The 13,143-nt window shown below is 46.3% G+C and overlaps 1 protein-coding gene and 37 non-coding genes across 38 annotated transcripts in view; all 38 read right to left on the minus strand.

Moving 5' to 3' along the window:
- Positions 1-46: 46 nt before the first annotated feature.
- Positions 47-13,143, minus strand: part of LOC149068109 (uncharacterized) — a 44,094-nt gene continuing 30,997 nt past the window's right edge. The window contains exon 9 of the mRNA XM_089251901.1: positions 47-388. Within this exon, the coding sequence (XP_089108027.1) occupies positions 47-388 (342 nt within the window). The remainder of the gene's footprint in view (positions 389-13,143) is intronic.
- On the minus strand, positions 3,786-3,858 carry TRNAK-UUU (transfer RNA lysine (anticodon UUU)). The gene has a single exon. It is a non-coding gene; the product is annotated as a tRNA-Lys (tRNA).
- TRNAK-UUU (transfer RNA lysine (anticodon UUU)) lies at positions 5,023-5,095 on the minus strand. Its single transcript has one exon. It is a non-coding gene; the product is annotated as a tRNA-Lys (tRNA).
- On the minus strand, positions 5,164-5,236 carry TRNAK-UUU (transfer RNA lysine (anticodon UUU)). Its single transcript has one exon. It is a non-coding gene; the product is annotated as a tRNA-Lys (tRNA).
- On the minus strand, positions 5,446-5,518 carry TRNAK-UUU (transfer RNA lysine (anticodon UUU)). Its single transcript has one exon. It is a non-coding gene; the product is annotated as a tRNA-Lys (tRNA).
- Positions 5,587-5,659, minus strand: TRNAK-UUU (transfer RNA lysine (anticodon UUU)). Its single transcript has one exon. It is a non-coding gene; the product is annotated as a tRNA-Lys (tRNA).
- Positions 5,870-5,942, minus strand: TRNAK-UUU (transfer RNA lysine (anticodon UUU)). The gene has a single exon. It is a non-coding gene; the product is annotated as a tRNA-Lys (tRNA).
- Positions 6,011-6,083, minus strand: TRNAK-UUU (transfer RNA lysine (anticodon UUU)). The gene has a single exon. It is a non-coding gene; the product is annotated as a tRNA-Lys (tRNA).
- On the minus strand, positions 6,152-6,224 carry TRNAK-UUU (transfer RNA lysine (anticodon UUU)). The gene has a single exon. It is a non-coding gene; the product is annotated as a tRNA-Lys (tRNA).
- On the minus strand, positions 6,293-6,365 carry TRNAE-UUC (transfer RNA glutamic acid (anticodon UUC)). Its single transcript has one exon. It is a non-coding gene; the product is annotated as a tRNA-Glu (tRNA).
- Positions 6,434-6,506, minus strand: TRNAK-UUU (transfer RNA lysine (anticodon UUU)). Its single transcript has one exon. It is a non-coding gene; the product is annotated as a tRNA-Lys (tRNA).
- TRNAK-UUU (transfer RNA lysine (anticodon UUU)) lies at positions 6,717-6,789 on the minus strand. Its single transcript has one exon. It is a non-coding gene; the product is annotated as a tRNA-Lys (tRNA).
- Positions 6,999-7,071, minus strand: TRNAK-UUU (transfer RNA lysine (anticodon UUU)). Its single transcript has one exon. It is a non-coding gene; the product is annotated as a tRNA-Lys (tRNA).
- On the minus strand, positions 7,282-7,354 carry TRNAK-UUU (transfer RNA lysine (anticodon UUU)). The gene has a single exon. It is a non-coding gene; the product is annotated as a tRNA-Lys (tRNA).
- TRNAK-UUU (transfer RNA lysine (anticodon UUU)) lies at positions 7,423-7,496 on the minus strand. Its single transcript has one exon. It is a non-coding gene; the product is annotated as a tRNA-Lys (tRNA).
- On the minus strand, positions 7,565-7,637 carry TRNAK-UUU (transfer RNA lysine (anticodon UUU)). The gene has a single exon. It is a non-coding gene; the product is annotated as a tRNA-Lys (tRNA).
- On the minus strand, positions 7,848-7,920 carry TRNAK-UUU (transfer RNA lysine (anticodon UUU)). The gene has a single exon. It is a non-coding gene; the product is annotated as a tRNA-Lys (tRNA).
- Positions 8,130-8,202, minus strand: TRNAK-UUU (transfer RNA lysine (anticodon UUU)). The gene has a single exon. It is a non-coding gene; the product is annotated as a tRNA-Lys (tRNA).
- TRNAK-UUU (transfer RNA lysine (anticodon UUU)) lies at positions 8,271-8,343 on the minus strand. The gene has a single exon. It is a non-coding gene; the product is annotated as a tRNA-Lys (tRNA).
- TRNAK-UUU (transfer RNA lysine (anticodon UUU)) lies at positions 8,412-8,484 on the minus strand. The gene has a single exon. It is a non-coding gene; the product is annotated as a tRNA-Lys (tRNA).
- Positions 8,553-8,625, minus strand: TRNAK-UUU (transfer RNA lysine (anticodon UUU)). Its single transcript has one exon. It is a non-coding gene; the product is annotated as a tRNA-Lys (tRNA).
- On the minus strand, positions 9,120-9,192 carry TRNAK-UUU (transfer RNA lysine (anticodon UUU)). Its single transcript has one exon. It is a non-coding gene; the product is annotated as a tRNA-Lys (tRNA).
- Positions 9,403-9,475, minus strand: TRNAK-UUU (transfer RNA lysine (anticodon UUU)). Its single transcript has one exon. It is a non-coding gene; the product is annotated as a tRNA-Lys (tRNA).
- TRNAK-UUU (transfer RNA lysine (anticodon UUU)) lies at positions 9,544-9,617 on the minus strand. The gene has a single exon. It is a non-coding gene; the product is annotated as a tRNA-Lys (tRNA).
- TRNAK-UUU (transfer RNA lysine (anticodon UUU)) lies at positions 9,686-9,758 on the minus strand. The gene has a single exon. It is a non-coding gene; the product is annotated as a tRNA-Lys (tRNA).
- On the minus strand, positions 9,968-10,040 carry TRNAK-UUU (transfer RNA lysine (anticodon UUU)). Its single transcript has one exon. It is a non-coding gene; the product is annotated as a tRNA-Lys (tRNA).
- Positions 10,109-10,181, minus strand: TRNAK-UUU (transfer RNA lysine (anticodon UUU)). Its single transcript has one exon. It is a non-coding gene; the product is annotated as a tRNA-Lys (tRNA).
- TRNAK-UUU (transfer RNA lysine (anticodon UUU)) lies at positions 10,250-10,322 on the minus strand. Its single transcript has one exon. It is a non-coding gene; the product is annotated as a tRNA-Lys (tRNA).
- TRNAK-UUU (transfer RNA lysine (anticodon UUU)) lies at positions 10,391-10,463 on the minus strand. Its single transcript has one exon. It is a non-coding gene; the product is annotated as a tRNA-Lys (tRNA).
- TRNAK-UUU (transfer RNA lysine (anticodon UUU)) lies at positions 10,958-11,030 on the minus strand. The gene has a single exon. It is a non-coding gene; the product is annotated as a tRNA-Lys (tRNA).
- Positions 11,241-11,313, minus strand: TRNAK-UUU (transfer RNA lysine (anticodon UUU)). Its single transcript has one exon. It is a non-coding gene; the product is annotated as a tRNA-Lys (tRNA).
- On the minus strand, positions 11,382-11,455 carry TRNAK-UUU (transfer RNA lysine (anticodon UUU)). Its single transcript has one exon. It is a non-coding gene; the product is annotated as a tRNA-Lys (tRNA).
- Positions 11,524-11,596, minus strand: TRNAK-UUU (transfer RNA lysine (anticodon UUU)). Its single transcript has one exon. It is a non-coding gene; the product is annotated as a tRNA-Lys (tRNA).
- Positions 11,665-11,737, minus strand: TRNAK-UUU (transfer RNA lysine (anticodon UUU)). Its single transcript has one exon. It is a non-coding gene; the product is annotated as a tRNA-Lys (tRNA).
- On the minus strand, positions 11,948-12,020 carry TRNAK-UUU (transfer RNA lysine (anticodon UUU)). Its single transcript has one exon. It is a non-coding gene; the product is annotated as a tRNA-Lys (tRNA).
- TRNAE-UUC (transfer RNA glutamic acid (anticodon UUC)) lies at positions 12,230-12,302 on the minus strand. Its single transcript has one exon. It is a non-coding gene; the product is annotated as a tRNA-Glu (tRNA).
- On the minus strand, positions 12,653-12,725 carry TRNAK-UUU (transfer RNA lysine (anticodon UUU)). The gene has a single exon. It is a non-coding gene; the product is annotated as a tRNA-Lys (tRNA).
- Positions 12,794-12,866, minus strand: TRNAK-UUU (transfer RNA lysine (anticodon UUU)). The gene has a single exon. It is a non-coding gene; the product is annotated as a tRNA-Lys (tRNA).

The following is a 13,143-nucleotide window of genomic DNA, read 5'->3' on the forward strand; positions in this document are numbered from 1 at the left end:
TCTTGATAGTACTCCTTTGTTATGGTTGTGCTGTGTGGTGCGTACTTTAGCATGACTCGTGCGTTCTCCACCGTAGTTGCTTCTGCTCGATCGTTAGCAGCTTCGGCACGAACTTTGCTGGGATTCCCATGAAGTCCAAAATAGAATGGACGTATCCAATGCCGATGCTCATCTCATCTGCAAGTTCTCTGATCGTGACTCGACAATCCTGTATTACCAAAGTCCTCACTCGGTCAATGTCTGACTCATTTCTGGATATTGAGGGCCTATCAGATAACTTTCCACTGTTGTGCAGCCATCTTTGAAGCGTTTGTACCAATCTTTTATCTGTGCAGCGCTCATTGTTTTTTCTCCGGAGGCTTGCTGAATCTTGCTGATTGTTTCCACTCTGGAATCATCAAGCACACAAAATTTAATGTAGTAGCATTGTTAAAGTTTTTCTGCCATTTTGTCAAAAAACCGAAAATTCAACGGCGCTCGCTTACACTTACTCATCGGCGTGTCTGCCAGCTAGAAAAAAATTTCAAGCACGCGTACTAGGATTGCCTACATACGTGCACCAAACCGTACCTCCCTGGCTTCATTCGTTTACGCACACAAATTTTATCGTCTGATACTTTGTAACAAACCTCATACAAGGTGAAAACTTATATAAAGCAAGACCTCTCTCTCTCTCTTTACCTTCAAGTACCTCATCCCGTGTCTTTTGAGGCATATCATGATCCATAAACGACACCTGAAACCTAAAAATGATAAATGTTACAATTTGCCGTAATAGTAAAATATTGGGAACAACAGCAACATATACAGGGTAAAAAAATTAAGAGGAGGCTGTCCTCAGATGACGTGTTCCCACACAGACTTTTACATGAACTCTGACAACCCTAAGTTATTCCTGTGGAGCCCAGAACAAATGCAAAAATAATCTTGTGGTTGTGAAGATATTTTTCAACAAAATTCCACGAGTCCAAACATTCAATGCGTTTCCATATCGTAGAGTTTTGGCCTCAACCAGGCACTCTTTTATCCTTTGTCGACAAGTTCTGACCCTTACTACAATACTCAATGTTTTCATTAGATTCGCCTCAACATCTGTAGCAACTTATTAAGATTGATCTCATAACATAATCGAACCGCTGGCATACACGAAGGTTCCTCAAAGGATTGTTTTTCGTGTATTCCAAACCATAGTAAAAAACAATCACCCCCCCCCCCCAAAGAAACAAAAATATTCAATTGAAAATAAGGAAAGAACTACAATATGTGAGCTTACTTAAATTAGCTGAACCCAGCCAGATTATACATATGCTACGGTAAACGTGATAAATGCAGTATTATACATTATAACCGGTTATTAAGCAAAATTGCCGAGTATTTTGGCAAGCTTGATAAATTTCCCTAAATTTTACCGATGATTATGCATATACAGTACTTTCAAGTGTCGTATCATTGGTAAATAGATAAATTGTACTATACGATATACTACGCGTGATAATTCATACACGTACTGTATGGAGGAGGGTACTTATATGGGAGGAGGGGGTTCGACTATATTCGTCACACATACTGAACTCACGTCGATTGTTTTTCCATATTTATCAAATTCCCCAATTACACCAGGGTATTATGCATAATCACAGACAAAAGCGATAAATTACAAGTATCTATCGAATTTACCAACGACACTTGGTTATTATAAATAACTGCCGGTAAAAGTGATAAATTTATCAAACTTACCAAGACGACCGGTAAGTATGCATAATAACCTGTTAGTACGTGTAATAACCAATTTAATCACATTAACCGTAACATATATGTACCTCCTTATAGTATTTTTCTTAAGTTCCAGAAACAATCGCGGATTGTCCCACATTTAGCACAAAGCAAACCATTATCTTGAGCGGATTATTCCACTTTCTGTGATAGGGAACAATCAATATTTTGTGAACGATTCTGTGCTCGGTGGTAAGGGACAATAAAAATTTTGCGATTGTTCATCTTGGGGATGCAAATGGGCTAATACTAATTAGATGTCATGAAGCAAGTACAGTACATGTGTGTGTACGGATTGGATTAAAGCCTATCTTTGAAGAATGGTGAAATGACAATTGAAAAAGTTAATACATGAGAGCATGATATACATATATGTCTAGCGAATGACATACCCTTTTTTCTTCATCAACTTCGTTATCATCTTGGCATGATTTCTCTTTCTTGCAAAGACAAGAGTCTAATAAAATATACACATCTATTATTGAAATCAAATCTGAAAGTAATTATAATGTACAAATGTCCCAGTCTAACATGTGATGGAACTCAGTTTGAAGAAAAAATGAAAAAAAGAACTATTGTACTTGGTTAATGTGTAAAAATTACTTATATATAATACAGTCAAACTTCTATATTTCTTGAAAACTGTCGAAAAACTACATCTCGAAGAAAAATAATTCTTGCATTTACTGCACTAACTCAGTGACTCAATGCATTTACTGCACTGATTCAATGCATTTACTGCACTGACTCAATGCATTTACTGCACTAACTCAATGCATTTATTGCACTAACTCAACGCATTTATACCTCTGTCTCAAAATAATTTTCAAAAAATCTATCTGGAAGGCCGAGTCACAATAATGGTAAAAATAAAACACTGAAATTCATTGCCTTTTGCATAAGGAATATATTTTGCAAATAAATTTGACCCCGGTGGTGAAAGAAACTAAGAAAAGATTATTCTCGTATTACAGCCCATTGTGTTGATGGATCTTGTCAATTTTTAATCGGATACTATGATATTCCCTGTATCGCAGGGAATTTTTCTCCAATAGGGTTGTTAATAAATGGAATAGCTTACCCCCGGAGGTAGTAAATTGTAACACAATTGACACGTTTAAAAAGAAATACGATAAACATGTTGGGGTAAATCGAGAAGCTCTGTCCATACTTAGAATAAGACAACCATAAGTATTCTTTATGGGCATTGTATAATATTTTATCATGTGTATATATTGTTTACAATTTTTGTTAATTGCATTTTTAATTGGGTTGCTATATTTTTGAAAGATATGACATCCATATTTTTATGGGCATCTTTTTATCAGCCACCTCGTTGGGCATTTTGCCTGTTGTGGCGTTGTATTTGTATTTGTATTTGTATATTGACCGAGGTTTGATGCCATGTGGACGGCTTTGTACAGCGTGGCAAAAAGTCAGCGAACAGACAATTAAAAATTGCTTCAAGAAAGTTGGGTTTGGAATTGGCCATCTCAGTGATGAAGGATCAGATCTCTGTTGATTCATTCGAATTTCGATGGTTCTCAGAAAAATGCTGAACATGAAATTTCAGAAATTTGGGGCATCAGTAAAAAACACATAAATCTAGAAATTTCCATTCCGATTTGGTAGAAAAATGGAGAGAGTTTACAAAAAAACTAGCATTACCTCAACTGGTACCAAAATTGTTAATGAAAAAACAGGAGCTGATGATTCAAAGGAACGAACCATGTCAAAAGACACCACACTGGGGCTCAAACCAGGACAGTTAGGTTAAAAGCCTAACGCTCTACCGACTGAGCTATCGGGGATTGCTAACTGCATCGTGATTGCATACTCAGAAGCGCAAACATGCATGTCAAAAGCATTGACGCCCTGACAGGGGCTCGAACAATGTACAGTTAGGTTAAAAGTCTACCGCTCCACCGACTGACCTATCCGGGATTGGTAAAGACAAACTCATATCGTGATTGCATACTCAGAAGCGCAAACATGCATGTCAAAAACACCGACACCCGGACAGGGGCTCGAACCCTGGACCGTTAGGTTAAAAGCCTAACGCTCTACCGACTGGGCTATCCGGGCTCAAGAACGACATGCTCATATCGTGATTGCATACTGAGAAGAGCACTCATGCATGTCAAAAGCATTGACGCCCTGAAAGGGCCTCGAACAATGTACAGTTAGGTTAAAAGTCTACCGCTCCACCGACTGAGCTACCCGGGCTGCACAATTCCATTATGTACACAGGTTTTAACCTGGGATACGCTCATTGGCGAAGATCACAATGATGTCATTTAAGATCGAGGGAAATTCTAACTCCGAAACTTTCTCGTGACGTACTAGCCGAAGAGCCGAACATTACCGATTCGGAGCTATGGCTGTTACGTTTGGCAACTTATCGCCAAACACCAGGATTCATTAAAGATCATGAAATATTACAAAGATATAAAATTTTATAGCAACATAATATGATTATCATAATAATGATATACAATATAATACCACAATTCAAAAAAGCATGCTTCCGACTACTTTATTAATAAATGTAGGCCGAACTTTGTTCGGCGCGGGCCTACGGCCCGCAAACGGCTTCGCCACCCGAACGAAGTCCGGCCGTTACAGGGGGCCCCTGCCCCCGGACTGAAACTGTCAACTATCTTGTCAAAACTTGTAAGTTGAAACAAGATATTCCAAAAACAGACCGCGGGTAACACTATTAAAAAAAGAATTCGAGTGGGTTGACATTTTAATTCGAACCCACAACCTTCCAAACACTAACGCTGTACTCCGAACATTACACCGATTGGCACACGCCAATTGGAGCTAAAATTAGGTATATATATTATTAAACGTTGCCAGGAAGTATATTGGCGCCAACCAACAGTCGCCGGAAAAACGCGCGCCAATAAATATGTCGCGCACGCGCATTACATCGAGTTCCGAAGTCAGGATCGGGTGTGACGATTTAGTAATCTGAGCCAATGAGGCGCATCCCATGTTGAAAATCCTATGTACGGTATGGAATTACGCATCCGGGCTTGGTATGGACAAACTCATATCGTGATTGCATACTCAGAAGCGCACTCATGCATGTCAAAAATATCGACGCCCGGACAGGGGCTCGAACCCTGGACCGCTAGGTAAAAACCTAACGCTCCACCGACTGAGATACCCGGGTTCGGTAGCAACAAACTCATATTGTGATTGCATACTCAGAAGCGCAAACATGCATGTCAAAAGCATCGACACCCGGACAGGGGATCGAACCCTGGACCGTTAGGTTAAAAGCCTAACGCTCTACCGACTGAGCTACCCGGGATCGCTAACAACAAACGCATATCGTGATTGCATACTCAGAAGCACAAACATGCATGTCAAAATGATCGACACCCGGACAGGGGCTCGAACCCTGGACCGTTAGGTTAAAAGCCTAACGCTCTACCGACTGAGCTACCCGGGTTCGGTAACAACAAACTCATATTGTGATTGCATACTCAGAAGCGCAAACATGCATGTCAAAATGATCGACACCCGGACAGGGGCTCGAACCCTGGACCGTTAGGTTAAAAGCCTAGCGCTCTACCGACAGAGCTACCCGGGATCGCTAACAATAAACTCATATTGTGATTGCATACTCAGAAGCGCAAGCATGCATGTCAAAAGCGTCGACACCCGGACAGGGGCTCGAACCCTGGACCGTTAGGTTAAAAGCCTAACGCTCTCTCGACTGAGCTACCCGGGCTCACTAACGACAAACTCATATCGTGATTGTATACTCAGAAGCGCAAACATGCATGTCAAAAGCATCGACACCCGGACAGGGGCTCGAACCCTGGACCGTTAGGTTAAAAGCCTAACGCTCTACCGACTGAGCTACCCGGGATCACTAACGACAAACTCATATCGTGATTGCATACTCAGAAGCGCAAACATGCATGTCAAAAGCGTCGACACCCGGACAGGGGGGTCGAACCTTGGACCGTTAGGTTAAAAGCCTAACGCTCTACCGACTGAGCTACCCGGGCTCACAAACGACAAACTCATATCGTGATTGCATAGTCAGAAGCGCAAGCATGCATGTCAAAAGCGTCGACACCCGGACAGGGGCTCGAACCCTGGACCGTTAGGTTAAAAGCCTAACGCTCTCTCGACTGAGCTACCCGGGCTCACTAACGACAAACTCATATCGTGATTGCATACTCAGAAGCGCAAACATGCATGTCAAAAGCATCGACACCCGGACAGGGGCTCGAACCCTGGACCGTTAGGTTAAAAGCCTAACGCTCTACCGACTGAGCTACCCGGGACCACTAACGACAAACTCATATCGTGATTGCATACTCAGAAGCGCAAACATGCATGTCAAAAGCGTCGACACCCGGACAGGGGCTCGAACCCTGGACCGTTAGGTTAAAAGCCTAACGCTCTACCGACTGAGCTACCCGGGACCATTAACAGCAAACTCATATCGTGATTGCATACTCAGAAGCGCAAACATGCATGTCAAAAGCGTCGACACCCGGACAGGGGCTCGAACCCTGGACCGTTAGGTTGAAAGCCTAACGCTCTACCGACTGAGCTACCCGGGCTCACTAACGACAAACTCATATCGTGATTGCATACTCAGAAGCGCAAACATGCATGTCAAAAGCGTCGACACCCGGACAGGGGCTCGAACCCTGGACCGTTAGGTTAAAAGCCTAACGCTCTACCGACTGAGCTACCCGGGCTCACTAACGACAAACTCATATCGTGATTGCATACTCAGAAGCGCAAACATGCATGTCAAAAGCATCGACACCCGGACAGGGGATTGGAACCCTGGACCGTTAGGTTAAAAGACTAACGCTCTACCGACTGAGCTACACGGGCACACTAACAACAAACTCATATCGTGATTGCATACTCAGAAGCGCAAACATGCATGTCAAAAGCGTCGACACCCCGACAGGGGCTCGAACCCTGGACCGTTAGGTTAAAAGCCTAACGCTCTACCGACTGAGCTACCCGGGCCCACTAACGACAAACTCATATCGTGATTGCATACTCAGAAGCGCAAACATGCATGTCAAAATGATCGACACCCGGACAGGGGCTCGAACCCTGGACCGTTAAGTTAAAAGACTAACGCTCTACCGACTGAGCTACACGGGCTCACTAAGAACAAACTCATATCGTGATTGCATACTCAGAAGCGCAAACATGCATGTCAAAAGCGTCGACACCCGGACAGGGGCTCGAACCCTGGACCGTTAGGTTAAAAGCCTAACGCTCTACCGACTGAGCTACCCGGGCTCACTAACGACAAACTCATATCGTGATTGCATACTCAGAAGCGCAAACATGCATGTCAAAAGCATCGACACCCGGACAGGGGATTGAAACCCTGGACCGTTAGGTTAAAAGACTAACGCTCTACCGACTGAGCTACACGGGCTCACTAACGACAAACTCATATCGTGATTGCATACTCAGAAGCGCAAACATGCATGTCAAAAGCGTCGACACCCGGACAGGGGCTCGAACCCTGGACCGTTAGGTTAAAAGCCTAACGCTCTACCGACTGAGCTACCCGGGCTCACTAACGACAAACTCATATCGTGATTGCATACTCAGAAGCGCAAACATGCATGTCAAAAGCATCGACACCCGGACAGGGGATTGGAACCCTGGACCGTTAGGTGAAAAGCCTAACGCTCTACCGACTGAGCTACCCGGGCTCACTAACGACAAACTCATATCGTGATTGCATACTCAGAAGCGCAAACATGCATGTCAAAAGCGTCGACATCCGGACAGGGGCTCGAACCCTGGACCGTTAGGTTAAAAGCCTAACGCTCTACCGACCGAGCTACCCGGGCTCACTAACGACAAACTCATATCGTGATTGCATACTCAGAAGCGCAAACATGCATGTCAAAAGCATCGACACACGGACAGGGGATTGGAACCCTGGACCGTTAGGTTAAAAGACTAACGCTCTACCGACTGAGCTACACGGGCTCACTAACAACAAACTCATATCGTGATTGCATACTCAGAAGCGGAAACATGCATGTCAAAATGATCGACACCCGGACAGGGGTTCGAACCCTGGACCGTTAGGTTAAAAGACTAACGCTCTACCGACTGAGCTACCCGGGTTCGGTAACAACAAACTCATATTGTGATTGCATACTCAGAAGCGCAAACATGCATGTCAAAAGCATCGACACCCGGACAGGGGCTCGAACCCTGGACCGTTAGGTTAAAAGCCTAACGCTCTTTCGAATGAGATACCCGGGCTCATTAACGACAAACTCATATCGTGATTGCATACTCAGAAGCGCAAACATGCATGTCAAAAGCATCGACACCCGGACAGGGGCTCGAACCCTGGACCGTTAGGTTAAAAGCCTAACGCTCTACCGACTGAGCTACACGGGACCACTAACAGCAAACTCATATCGTGATTGCATACTCAGAAGCGCAAACATGCATGTCAAAAGCGTCGACACCCGGACAGGGGCTCGAACCCTGGACCGTTAGGTTAAAAGCCTAACGCTCTACCGACTGAGTTACCCGGGCTCACTAACGACAAACTCATATCGTGATTGCATACTCAGAAGCGCAAACATGCATGTCAAAAGCGTCGACACCCGGACAGGGGCTCGAACCCTGGACCGTTAGGTTAAAAGCCTAACGCTCTACCGACTGAGCTATCCGGGCTCACTAACGACAAACTCATATCGTGATTGCATACTCAGAAGCGCAAACATGCATGTCAAAAGCGTCGACACCCGGACAGGGGCTCGAACCCTGGACCGTTAGGTTAAAAGCCTAACGCTCTACCGACTGAGCTACCCGGGCTCACTAACGACAAACTCATATCGTGATTGCATACTCAGAAGCGCAAACATGCATGTCAAAAGCATCGACACCCGGACAGGGGATTGGAACCCTGGACCGTTAGGTTAAAAGACTAACGCTCTACCGACTGAGCTACACGGGCTCACTAACAACAAACTCATATCGTGATTGCCTACTCAGAAGCGCAAACATGCATGTCAAAAGCATCGACACCCGGACAGGGGATTGGAACCCTGGACCGTTAGGTTAAAAGACTAACGCTCTACCGACTGAGCTACACGGGCTCACTAACGACAAACTCATATCGTGATTGCATACTCAGAAGCGCAAACATGCATGTCAAAAGCATCGACACCCGGACAGGGGATTGGAACCCTGGACCGTTAAGTTAAAAGACTAACGCTCTACCGACTGAGCTACACGGGCTCACTAACAACAAACTCATATCGTGATTGCATACTCAGAAGCGCAAACATGCATGTCAAAAGCGTCGACACCCGGACAGGGGCTCGAACCCTGGACCGTTAGGTTAAAAGCCTAACGCTCTACCGACTGAGCTACCCGGGCTCACTAACGACAAACTCATATCGTGATTGCATACTCAGAAGCGCAAACATGCATGTCAAAAGCATCGACACCCGGACAGGGGATTGGAACCCTGGACCGTTAGGTTAAAAGACTAACGCTCTACCGACTGAGCTACACGGGCTCACTAACGACAAACTCATATCGTGATTGCATACTCAGAAGCGCAAACATGCATGTCAAAAGCGTCGACACCCGGACAGGGGCTCGAACCCTGGACCGTTAGGTTAAAAGCCTAACGCTCTACCGACTGAGCTACCCGGGCTCACTAACGACAAACTCATATCGTGATTGCATACTCAGAAGCGCAAACATGCATGTCAAAAGCATCGACACCCGGACAGGGGATTGGAACCCTGGACCGTTAGGTGAAAAGCCTAACGCTCTACCGACTGAGCTACCCGGGCTCACTAACGACAAACTCATATCGTGATTGCATACTCAGAAGCGGAAACATGCATGTCAAAATGATCGACACCCGGACAGGGGTTCGAACCCTGGACCGTTAGGTTAAAAGACTAACGCTCTACCGACTGAGCTACCCGGGTTCGGTAACAACAAACTCATATTGTGATTGCATACTCAGAAGCGCAAACATGCATGTCAAAAGCATCGACACCCGGACAGGGGCTCGAACCCTGGACCGTTAGGTTAAAAGCCTAACGCTCTTTCGAATGAGATACCCGGGCTCATTAACGACAAACTCATATCGTGATTGCATACTCAGAAGCGCAAACATGCATGTCAAAAGCATCGACACCCGGACAGGGGCTCGAACCCTGGACCGTTAGGTTAAAAGCCTAACGCTCTACCGACTGAGCTACACGGGACCACTAACAGCAAACTCATATCGTGATTGCATACTCAGAAGCGCAAACATGCATGTCAAAAGCGTCGACACCCGGACAGGGGCTCGAACCCTGGACCGTTAGGTTAAAAGCCTAACGCTCTACCGACTGAGTTACCCGGGCTCACTAACGACAAACTCATATCGTGATTGCATACTCAGAAGCGCAAACATGCATGTCAAAAGCGTCGACACCCGGACAGGGGCTCGAACCCTGGACCGTTAGGTTAAAAGCCTAACGCTCTACCGACTGAGCTATCCGGGCTCACTAACGACAAACTCATATCGTGATTGCATACTCAGAAGCGCAAACATGCATGTCAAAAGCGTCGACACCCGGACAGGGGCTCGAACCCTGGACCGTTAGGTTAAAAGCCTAACGCTCTACCGACTGAGCTACCCGGGCTCACTAACGACAAACTCATATCGTGATTGCATACTCAGAAGCGCAAACATGCATGTCAAAAGCATCGACACCCGGACAGGGGATTGGAACCCTGGACCGTTAGGTTAAAAGACTAACGCTCTACCGACTGAGCTACACGGGCTCACTAACAACAAACTCATATCGTGATTGCCTACTCAGAAGCGCAAACATGCATGTCAAAAGCATCGACACCCGGACAGGGGATTGGAACCCTGGACCGTTAGGTTAAAAGACTAACGCTCTACCGACTGAGCTACACGGGCTCACTAACGACAAACTCATATCGTGATTGCATACTCAGAAGCGCAAACATGCATGTCAAAAGCATCGACACCCGGACAGGGGATTGGAACCCTGGACCGTTAAGTTAAAAGACTAACGCTCTACCGACTGAGCTACACGGGCTCACTAACAACAAACTCATATCGTGATTGCATACTCAGAAGCGCAAACATGCATGTCAAAAGCGTCGACACCCGGACAGGGGCTCGAACCCTGGACCGTTAGGTTAAAAGCCTAACGCTCTACCGACTGAGCTACCCGGGCTCACTAACGACAAACTCATATCGTGATTGCATACTCAGAAGCGCAAACATGCATGTCAAAAGCATCGACACCCGGACAGGGGATTGGAACCCTGGACCGTTAGGTTAAAAGACTAACGCTCTACCGACTGAGCTACACGGGCTCACTAACGACAAACTCATATCGTGATTGCATACTCAGAAGCGCAAACATGCATGTCAAAAGCGTCGACACCCGGACAGGGGCTCGAACCCTGGACCGTTAGGTTAAAAGCCTAACGCTCTACCGACTGAGCTACCCGGGCTCACTAACGACAAACTCATATCGTGATTGCATACTCAGAAGCGCAAACATGCATGTCAAAAGCATCGACACCCGGACAGGGGATTGGAACCCTGGACCGTTAGGTGAAAAGCCTAACGCTCTACCGACTGAGCTACCCGGGCTCACTAACGACAAACTCATATCGTGATTGCATACTCAGAAGCGCAAACATGCATGTCAAAAGCGTCGACATCCGGACAGGGGCTCGAACCCTGGACCGTTAGGTTAAAAGCCTAACGCTCTACCGACCGAGCTACCCGGGCTCATTAACGACAAACTCATATCGTGATTGCATACTCAGAAGCGCAAACATGCATGTCGAAAGCATCGACACCCGGACAGGGGCTCGAACCCTGGACCGTTAGGTTAAAAGCCTAACGCTCTACCGACTGAGCTACCCGGGCTCACTAACGACAAACTCATATCGTGATTGCATACTCAGAAGCGCAAACATGCATGTCAAAAGCATCGACACACGGACAGGGGATTGGAACCCTGGACCGTTAGGTTAAAAGACTAACGCTCTACCGACTGAGCTACACGGGCTCACTAACAACAAACTCATATCGTGATTGCATACTCAGAAGCGGAAACATGCATGTCAAAATGATCGACACCCGGACAGGGGTTCGAACCCTGGACCGTTAGGTTAAAAGACTAACGCTCTACCGACTGAGCTACCCGGGTTCGGTAACAACAAACTCATATTGTGATTGCATACTCAGAAGCGCAAACATGCATGTCAAAATGATCGACACCCGGACAGGGGCTCGAACCCTGGACCGTTAGGTTAAAAGCCTAACGCTCTACCGACAGAGCTACCCGGGATCGCTAACAACAAACTCTTATTGTGATTGCATACTCAGAAGCGCAAACATGCATGTCAAAATGATCGACACCCGGACAGGGGCTCGAACGCTGGACCGTTAGGTTGAAAGCCTAACGCTCTACCGACTGAGCTACCCGGGCTCACTAACGACAAACTCATATCGTGATTGCATACTCAGAAGCGCAAACATGCATGTCAAAAGCGTCGACACCCGGACAGGGGCTCGAACCCTGGACCGTTAGGTTAAAAGCCTAACGCTCTTTCGACTGAGCTACCCGAGGTCATTAACGACAAACTCATATCGTGATTGCATACTCAGAAGCGCAAACATGCATGTCAAAAGCATCGACACCCGGACAGGGGCTCGAACCCTGGACCGTTAGATTAAAAGCCTAACGCTCTACCGACTGAGCTACACGGGACCACTAACAGCAAACTCATATCGTGATTGCATACTCAGAAGCGCAAACATGCATGTCAAAAGCGTCGACACCCGGACAGGGGCTCGAACCCTGGACCGTTAGGTTAAAAGCCTAGCGCTCTACCGACTGAGCTACCCGGGCTCACTAACGACAAACTCATATCGTGATTGCATACTCAGAAGCGCAAACATGCATGTCAAAAGCGTCGACACCCGGACAGGGGCTCGAACCCTGGACCGTTAGGTTAAAAGCCTAACGCTCTACCGACTGAGCTACCCGGGCTCACTAACGACAAACTCATATCGTGATTGCATACTCAGAAGCGCAAACATGCATGTCAAAAGCATCGACACCCGGACAGGGGATTGGAACACTGGACCGTTAGGTTAAAAGACTAACGCTCTACCGACTGAGCTACACGGGCTCACTAACAACAAACTCATATCGTGATTGCATACTCAGAAGCGCAAACATGCATGTCAAAAGCATCGACACCCGGACAGGGGATTGGAACCCTGGACCGTTAGGTTAAAAGACTAACGCTCTACCGACTGAGCTA

Source organism: Pholcus phalangioides, unplaced genomic scaffold (genome assembly GCF_987345545.1).
Source record: "Pholcus phalangioides strain wild (caught in Gottingen) unplaced genomic scaffold, Ppha-v1.0 ptg000027l_1, whole genome shotgun sequence".
Classification (NCBI taxonomy): Eukaryota; Metazoa; Arthropoda; class Arachnida; order Araneae; family Pholcidae; genus Pholcus; species Pholcus phalangioides.